The following is a 10,000-nucleotide window of genomic DNA, read 5'->3' on the forward strand; positions in this document are numbered from 1 at the left end:
GTTGGAACACAAACAATAGTAAGGTTCATATATTGCAGGACAGTGTGAAAACAAGGCAGTGTTACACGTAGAGACGACTTGCACATCGTGACCCTGGTGATAGGGAAGATGTAGGCCCGCGATCAGCCACCTCAACCCCTGCACTACCAGAACTGTCATACCTGTTCACACATAAAATATAACCTAAACAATATACTGTACATGTATTACAACACAATGTGAAAGGAAGGCTCTGTTACATTGAGTCCGTTTCACCAGTTACATGCGAAACACAGCATCAGGAACATAGCAATAAGCATAACAAAATGGATATAACTGCCAAGAACATTCTTATTTTAGAAAATTACATTTCATGGAGACTAAATGAACAAACTTTTCTCCGAGTCAGCTGGATGCCTTTCCTTCAGTTGACACATTTTGGATGGAATCAGACGACACACACAGCGTGCACAAAACAAACCGTCCTCCAACAAAACTAGAACGTTCTGGTACGATGACGATAAAGTAAAACTTGACAAAAAACAACGTCATACACATCGCGTCATTCATTCAACTAAGACGTCATTTGAGCAAACTAGCTGGCATCAGAGCACTGTTATGGGGCTGTCACACTATAACGAATAGCAGTAACTTATGCCGACATGAGAATTGTCATCGAAACGCTGGAGTACGTTTGACATATAGGTTAGGTGTAAGTTTTTTTAATAAGTAGTAATAAGTTAAAAGCACGCTGGTATAAGCTGGCATACGTTGTTGTATGCTGAGACCGAGAACACAAATTTGAACATGTTCAAAATTTGTGGACGTATGCCGACGTACTCTTCATACGTTAGGCATACGCTAGACATACGCTACGCATATGTTTAATACGTTACATGTAGTTTACTCAATACGTCGAGATACGTTGAGATACGTCGAGATACGCTAGCAGGAAGGTGTACCATACAGCTAACTTATCGATAACCTATTACAGTAGTAACTTATCTTGTAACCTATGTCTTACCTATATCTAACGTATTAGAAGTATGTCTGACGATCGTGTAACTTACTGAACGTGTCGCTACCGTACAACTAGCGTATGATTGGCGTTTTGCTGTCCCTGTATATAAATGGCTCTTCCTCTGCCGCTCTTGGTAGCAGTCTGCGTCTTCTGACCCATGTTGGTTGCTCGCACAGTGTGGAATGATATTCTGTCTGAGACGCAATATTTATTGTGATTGTCACGTGATCGTTTGAGCTGCGCATAGGTTTCTCATAAGTTACTTATACGTTGGGCATAAGGCGAGGCAGACATACGTTATAATACGCTATCATAAGTTTTATATAAGTTAGTGATGTGTTTCAAATAAGTTAGACGTACGCTATGAATACGTTATGCATTCGTCAAATTTAGATGCTTTTTTTTCGACGTATGCCAACGTATTGACGATATTTTTTGACTTTTCATACGCTAGACATAAGTTTTTCTAAAACGCTAGAGTGTGACAGCCCCATAAGGAAATCCGAAACATTGTTTTGACAGTATCGTTTGCCGCAACAACAGCGACGACAATAATTATTGTTGTTGTTCACGATGATGATGATGATGATGATGATGATGATGATGATGATGATGATGATGATGATGATGATGATGATGATGATGATGATGATGACAGCATCCTTCACACACATGTCAGCAGGTGTACGGTGTAACCTCATTCACGTCCTGTCCTACTAGTGATGTTCACATGTGCGACTTTCAGCCAATTTTGAAACAATTTTTGTCAATGAGAAGCAGGCATGGGAATTGTCTGCCAACAGGCACATTTTCGCCGATTTTTTTATTTATTTTATTCCGCCGTAAAAGCTAAAGTGTCCGCCGAAACAATAAATCGGGGAGGCAAAAATGGTTCTGAAAACTGAATTTAATGGCATCCTTGGAGCTCAGATGACACCAAAGTGCACAATTTGGGTTCTTTGGAGAACATTTTTTCCGGGGGGGCATGCCCCCGGACCCCCCTAGTAAGGCTAGGCGCTTCGCGCCGTTGACTTTGAGCTTACTTATACATTTTCAGCCTTTTTTACTTTTTCAATTCCCATGCCTGGAGAAGGCAGACAATAGTTGGTGCAGCAAAATAATCGTGAAGTTAACCATGTAACAAGTCGCGTAAGGCGAAAATACAACATTTAGTCAAGTAGCTGTCGAACTCACAGAATGAAACTGAACGCAATGCCATTTTACTCGTAGCATCGTCAGGCCACCGCTCATGGCAAAGGCAGTGAAATTGACAAGAAGAGCGGGGTAGTAGTTGCGCCAAGAAGGATAGCACGCTTTTCTGTACCTCTCTTTGTTTTAACTTTCTGAGCGTGTTTTTAATCCAAACATATCATATCTATATTTTTTTGGAATCAGGAACCGACAAGGAATAAGATGAAAGTGTTTTTAAATTGATTTGGACAATTTAATTTTGATAATAATTTTTATATATTTAATTTTCAGAGCTTGTTTTTAATCCGAATATAACATATTTATATGTTTTTGGAATCAGCAAATGATGGAGAATAAGATAAACGTAAATTTGGATCGTTTTATAAATGTTTATTTTTTTTTTACAATTTTCCGATTTTTAATGACCAAAGTCATTAATTAATTTTTAAGCCACCAAGCTGAAATGCAATACCGAACCCCGGGCTTCGTCCAATTTGGTTGAAAAATGAGTGCGTGACAGTGCCGCCTCAACTTTCACGAAAAGCCGGATATGACGTCATCAAAGACATTTATCAAAAAAATGAAAAAAACGTTCGGGGATTTCATACCCAGGAACTCTCATGTCAAATTTCATAAAGATCGGTCCAGTAGTTTAGTCTGAATCGCTCTACACACACACACACACACACACGCACGCACACACGCACGCACATACACCACGACCCTCGTTTCGAATCCCCCTCGATGTTAAAATATTTAGTCAAAACTTGACTAAATATAAAAACTTGACTAAATATAAAAAGACAACACCCATTTTGTTCAATTGCCAGCAGGCTTCTGGTCGAGAAGAAACTCCCGTTGAAAACTGTCACGCGACTTTGAACAAAGACCCTAAATACAGGGCGTTTGCTCATCCTGAACTCAGGTCAAAATGAGTTCGGCTCATTCTCTCCCTGACAGGATGCCTTGAGTTTCCTTGTCTGGCAAGGAAACCGATATTTTTACATATTTAGAGCTTTTTGTAATGTATTATTGATATAAGCAGATTCGCGATCGTCGATAATGATTTTTCATGGTGTTTTGTTATTTTCAAATTAGAAAGGAATTGATATGTAAGACAGTTTCAAGCGAGCTATTTTTTACGGCTGTATTACTGTGCAAACAACTCTAAATATGGCAAAAGTGTCACGTGATAATCAACCATTTGGTTTCGGCGCTCGCTGGAGCAGACGATTTTTTCTGTAACCATATGACAGTGATGCAACCATATATTACGGTCTCCTTCCGGCAGCAGTCCCAAAATGTCGACTTGTTTTGACCTTAGAACGATGTCTTTATCATAACTGTGAAGAACAGAACGGAGATCACTGTCGAAGTCGGCCAATCTGCAATCATTTTCGTCTCGCGAACACTGATCTCAAATTTAGATCAGTGCTCGCGAAAACCATATGGGAGATAACTCTGTATTTTTCTGTAGATTCGCGTAGGACTGTAGCGTCCGGTCAGGGACAGAATGAGCCGAACTCTTGACCTGAGTTCAGGATGTGAACAGCTTTTTTTGGAGGCTTAATTAGTTAGCATAGGAGACTGAACCTTGTTATAGTAGAAGGCCACAGAGCTAAATTTAGTGTTGCCAGCACAAGAAACTAGAGCTGCATCTGCCGCACGCCGATGTTAGCCTTTAACGCGAAACAGACGGCTGAGCTTTAGTGTTCCATCTTCCTTCGACAAAAAATCGTTAAGAGAACAGTCCTAAATCGGCAGCAAGACCAACAACAACAAACAAACAAAATAACAAACAAACAATCTAGTCAGAGAAGCTGTGAGCTTGTCACCTGTTCCTGGCGCTCCCGTAATGTAGACCAGTGGCGGGTCTTTGCTCATCAGGTCCAGCTGTTGCAGGGTCAGAACCAGAAGTGCCAGCCTCCGCCCCAGTTCCGCCACCGCCTGGCCTGCAGTCCGCACCTCCACACGGACACCGTTGTAGCAGGGGACAGACACCGTGGTGGCCGGACCAACAAACCTGTAACAGAAACAATTACGATAATAATAAATTATAATTAATACTCAAACGTCGAATACCAACATTATTTCAGCACTGTGCATGTGACGAAACTGACATGGATGTCATTTCTCTCACCTGGCCACGATGTCCAGGTAAAGCTGATCAGTGAGCCGAGTGTCCACAGTACAGGCCATCCTGTGTTGCCACCAGGTGCTCAGCTGTGATAACACGGCGGGTGTCACGTGCCAGTACGATGCAGGCTGGGACAGTTGGTCAGAGCAACAGCACAGCTTCAGGGCCTCCGCTGTGTTGGCGGCACCCAGGCTCTGACACACCACCTGCAGCAGAGACATACATGTACAGTACGTAATACTTTATCTTTGTGTGGGACACAAGTATAATTATTGCCTTGGTTGAAACTGACAAAACATCCATCGTTGTGACTATGTGCGCACACTCTCGCGTGTGTGTGTGTGTGTGTGTGTGTGTGTGTGTGTGTGTGTGTGTGTGTGTGTGTGTGTGTGTGTGTGTGTGTGTGTGTGTGAGGCAGCAATTGTAAATGTACTGAGACCAGCACACACTCTCTCCCTGCGTCTCTCTCTCTGTTTCTTTCTCTTTATTCTCTCTCTCTCTGTCCCTAGCTCTGTCTCTCTTGTCTGTCTGTGTTTCTGCCTCTCTCTCCCTCTCTCTCTCTCTCTCTCTCTCTCTCTCTCTCTCTCTCTGTCCCTAGCTCTGTCTCTCTTGTCTGTCTGTGTGTCTGCCTCTCCCTCCCTCCCTCCCTCTCCCTCTCTCTCTCTCTCTCTCTCTCTCTCCCTCCCTCCCTCCCTCCCTCCATCCCTCCCTCTCCCTCTCTCTCTCTCTCGCTCTCTGTCCCTAGCTCTGTCTCTCTTGTCTGTCTGTGTGTCTGCCTCTCCTTCCCTCCCTCCCTCCATCCTCCCTCTCTCTCTCTCTCTCTCTCTCTCTCTCTCTCTCTCTCTCTCTCTCTATCTTTCTCTCTCTCTCTCACTCTCTCTCTCTTTCCCTCTCTCCCTTTCTCGTTACCTGTTCCAACTGTTCATCGTTGTCCAAGACTCGCTCTAACTGAGCACTGCTGATGTAAGGCAGGAAGAGAGTTTTCTTGACAGTCATGCAAGGTCCGATGTCACTCACAAGGTGCCTCACCACTCTCTCCGACTTGTCCAGCTGCTTGACGGCTTGCTTCACCTTCTGGGCAAGGAAAGGATCGGCCGGAGGGACTGTCTCGTTCGAGGCACCCTTGGTTTTCCCCACAGACTTGAGCTCTCCGATCAGAATGCCGTGCTGGCGGTGGATCAACAGAAAGTCAAAATCGCCCTGACGATCTTGTGCTAAGTCTTTGGGTCGTGGGAGCTGTTTCGCGGCCGCGGCATAGGCAGGCTGGTTGAGATAGCTGCCGAACTGTAGCTGAGACAGGATGAACATGGCCTCGTGACGACTGTCGCCAAGCTCCTGCAGGTTCAGCATCACGTGGTTCTGGGCAAAGTCATCCCGTATGTCGCTCTCCTGCACTCTTTCTGGCGCGAGATGTATCTGTGACAGTGACTCCTGGGTCCACATGCTGTGCTGTGATGGCGGGATGAAGTGGCGACGGGACGGGGGAGCTGTGTGCACAAGGGCGCCACCAGTCGGACAGTCTGGTAACACAAGCACGGGCTCACCTGTACCGGGTGCAGTGCCCCTGAAGTAGGGCACCCTGTTGAACTGTACCGGCGGCACACAGTAGGTACGGGTGAGAGCGTCAGGGTAGAGTGACGTCACGATCTGCCGCCAGGGCTCAGCCTGTGCCTGTTGCGAGTTTCTGGCCGCCATGGTCTCGGGTTCAAACCTTCACTCAATAAGACCTGCGCGCTTTGTTGATTCGGGAACGACAGAGAGCCACCCTCGTTGTGCTGCTGGTTACTATCAACAACTTGTCTTTACCTACACCCGGTTAGAGAATCCCTTACACCCGGTTAGACAATCAGTCCAGGTTCACACATGTTCTGTTCTGCTGGTTATCATCAACTACTTGTCTTTCCCTTACACCCGGTTAGAGAATCTCTCGTACCCGGTTGGAGTATCAGTCTCTACACATGCCCTGTTCTTCTGGTTATATCACACTCAGTGACAGAATTACGCACGTCTGGTTCCCCTATATATCTCAATAGGTAAATCTTCAGACAAAATGTTCCAGGTTTTCACCACACAACGTGTCATTAATGTAGAGTGTGACGTGCTGTGTGTTACTGACCGAGGTCGGGTGTGGCTCGCTAACACGGCTCAATACGCATATGTCACAGACAGGCAGGCTTCACTGTCACTGACACAAGTCAAGTTTCACAGACTGTCACAGACACAAGTCATTTCTCACAGACAGGCTGACTTCACTGTCACTCACACAAGTCAAGTTTCACAGACTGTCACTGACACAAGTCATTTCTCACAGACAGGCTGACTTCACTGTCACTCACACAAGTCAAGTTTCACAGACTGTCACTCACAGAAGTCATTTCTCTCAGACAGGCTGACTTCACTGTCACTGACACAAGTCAAGTTTCACAGACTGTCACTGACACAAGTCATTTCTCACAGACAGGCTGACTTCACTGTCACTGACACAAGTCATGTTTCACAGACTGTCACTCACAGAAGTCATTTCTCACAGACAGGCTGACTTCACTGTCACTGACACAAGTCAAGTTTCACACTAGACTGTCACTGACACAATTCATTTCTCACAGTCAGAATTCACTGTCACTGACACAAGACATTTCTCACAGTCAGAAATCACTGTCACAGTCAGAAATCACAGTCATTAAAATAAGTCATTTCTCACAGTCAGGTGGACTACACTGTCACTGACACAAGTCATGTTTCACAGTCAGGTAGACTACACTGTCACTGACACAAGTCATTTCTCACAGTCAGGTGGACTACACTGTCACTGACACAAGTCATGTTTCACAGTCAGGTAGACTACACTGTCACTGACACAAGTCATGTTTCACAGTCAGGTAGACTACACAGTCACTGACACAAGTCATGTTTCACAGTCAGGTAGACTACACTGTCACTGACACAAGTCATGTTTCACAGTCAGGTAGACTACACTGTCACTGACACAAGTCATGTTTCACAGTCAGGTAGACTACACTGTCACTGACACAAGTCATGTTTCACAGTCAGGTAGACTACACTGTCACTGACACAAGTCATGTTTCACAGTCAGGTAGACTACACTGTCACTGACACAAGTCATGTTTCACAGTCAGGTAGACTACACTGTCACTGATAGTCGCCACAAACACCTTGTCCGCCCTTTGTGCAGAACGACGTCCCAGTGAGTGGTTGTACCCTGTAGGATTCACAGTGCACGGGTTGATATCAATAGACTGGAAGCGTCCTTTGTGCAGAACGACGTCCCAGTGAGTGGTTGTACCCTGTAGGATTCACAGTGCACGGGTTGATATCAATAGACTGGAAGCGTCCTTTGTGCAGAACGACGTCCCAGTGAGTGGTTGTACCCTGTAGGATTCACAGTGCACGGGTTGATATCAATAGACTGGAAGCGTCCTTTGTGCAGAACGACGTCCCAATGAGTGGTTGTACCCTGTAGGATTCACAGTGCACGGGTTGATATCAATAGACTGGAAGCGTCCTTTGTGCAGAACGACGTACCAATGAGTGGTTGTACCCTGTAGGATTCACAGTGCACGGGTTGATATCAATAGACTGGAAGCGTCCTTTGTGCAGAACGACGTCCCAGTGAGTGGTTGTACCCTGTAGGATTCACAGTGCACGGGTTGATATCAATAGACTGGAAGCGTCCTTTGTGCAGAACGACGTACCAATGAGTGTTTGTACCCTGTAGGATTCACAGTGCACGGGTTGATATCAATAGACTGGAAGCGTCCTTTGTGCAGAACGACGTACCAATGAGTGGTTGTACCCTGTAGGATTCACAGTGCACGTCAGCGTCATTACAAGTGCGGGACGAAGCGTCCTTACAAGTGCGGGACATTCTGTTTGCAACTCAGACAATCTTTTTTTTATTTTTTATTTAGAGATTTTTTTATTTGATTGTTTTTATCAAATGCAAACCGTTACTTGCTCAGATGAGGTGACTTATCGACTGTACACATGTTTAATATGCACGCAATAGTTTGAAAAGTAATTTACACTCCTTTCCTTTACCTAATATTTGCTGGATTTACACATTAACACGTGTTACACTGATCTTTTTACAGCACTTTGCTGTGTAGTTGTAACGCTACAGTTCACAGTCCTCAACCCAACATAACAACACGTGTTACACTGATCTTTTTACAGCACTGTGCTGTGTAGTTGTAACGCTACAGTTCACAGTCCTCAACCAAACACACCACGTGTTACACTGATCTTGTTACAGCATTGTGCTGTGTAGTTGTAACGCTACAGTTCACAGCCCTCAGCCCAACACAACAACACGTGTTACACTGATCTTTTTACAGCACTGTGCTGTGTAGTTGTAACGCTACAGTTCACAGTCCTCAGCCCAACATAACAACACGTGTTACACTGATCTTTTTACAGCACTGTGTTGTGTAGTTGTAACGCTACAGTTCACAGTCCTCAACCCAACACATTAACACGTGTTACACTGATCTAGTTACAGCACTGTAGTTGTAACGCTACAGTTCACAGTCCTCAACCCAACACATCACACATCACGAACCGTGATATCTTATGATCCTATGACCCCCTGAACCTTCAATCATTTCTTTTTGACGTAAAGTAGGCTAACACAGTACTGTCGGTCACAGACTCCAAACTCGGTGGTTCACTATCTGGCACTTCCGTTTATGTCTTGATTGCAAAACGAACGTCATTTACTGATTAAAACAGCAATGAAGCAAGTTGTAATACAGAGATACTGAGAACAAATCGTTGTACAGTGCTAAGACGGAACGCAACAGAACGAACACAAGGTGTGGACCAACGTCGCAGGGAAAAACTTCCTGGTTGAATTATTCGAAGTCTTCTTGTATGCGTGGTGTCAACACTCTGTGTACCCGGGGTGCATAGCTCATTAAATGACACTGAGGTGGGCCATGTGGTATGGTAGCACATTCCTGCCAACATTAGAAAAAGTGTTGTCTATTGGAATTGTCAAACTGCAAATATGCTTAGGTGGAGAATGTTTCTATCAATAAATACATTTAGAATTCAGATACAAAGTACGGGTAATTGGACAAGAGTAACACACGTGAAAAGAAAAGTGGAGCAGGTTTATGGAGCTTGACATCTTGAAGCAAGAGGTTATCGTGTATACCAACATTCACAGGTCATGGGTCATTGTCTTCACCAACATTCACAGGTCATGGGTCATTGTCTTCACCAACATTCACAGGTCATGGGTCATTGTCTTCACCAACATTCACATGTCATGGGTCATTGTCTTCACCAACATTCACAGGTCATGGGTCATTGTCTTCACCAACATTCACAGGTCATGGGTCACTGTCTTCACCAACATTCACAGGTCATGGGTCATTGTCTTCACCAACATTCACAGGTCATGGGTCATTGTCTTCACCAACATTCACAGGTCATGGGTCATTGTCTTCACCAACATTCACAGCTCATGGGTCATTGTCTTCACCAACATTCACAGGTCATGGGTCATTGTCTTCACCAACATTCACAGGTCATGGGTCATTGTCTTCACCAACATTCACAGGTCATGGGTCATTGTCTTCACCAACATTCACAGGTCATGGGTCATTGTCTTCACCAACATTCACAGGTCATGGGTCACTGTCTTCACC

General features: G+C 44.7%; 2 protein-coding genes across 3 annotated transcripts in view; one reads left to right on the forward strand and one right to left on the reverse strand.

The window, feature by feature from the left end:
* Positions 1–6,838, reverse strand: part of LOC138972502 (uncharacterized) — a 10,040-nt gene extending 3,202 nt beyond the window's left edge. Inside the window, exons 1-3 of the mRNA XM_070345138.1 lie at positions 5,238–6,838; positions 4,332–4,534; positions 4,027–4,214 (exon numbers count right to left, since the gene is read on the reverse strand). Coding sequence (XP_070201239.1) covers positions 4,027–4,214; positions 4,332–4,534; positions 5,238–6,023 — 1,177 coding nt within the window. The 5' untranslated portion in view covers positions 6,024–6,838. The remainder of the gene's footprint in view (positions 1–4,026; positions 4,215–4,331; positions 4,535–5,237) is intronic.
* Positions 1–10,000, forward strand: part of LOC138972503 (caspase-7-like) — a 114,855-nt gene that overhangs the window by 39,831 nt on the left and 65,024 nt on the right. The window lies entirely within an intron of this gene.

Source organism: Littorina saxatilis, linkage group LG8, assembly GCF_037325665.1.
Source record: "Littorina saxatilis isolate snail1 linkage group LG8, US_GU_Lsax_2.0, whole genome shotgun sequence".
Classification (NCBI taxonomy): Eukaryota; Metazoa; Mollusca; class Gastropoda; order Littorinimorpha; family Littorinidae; genus Littorina; species Littorina saxatilis.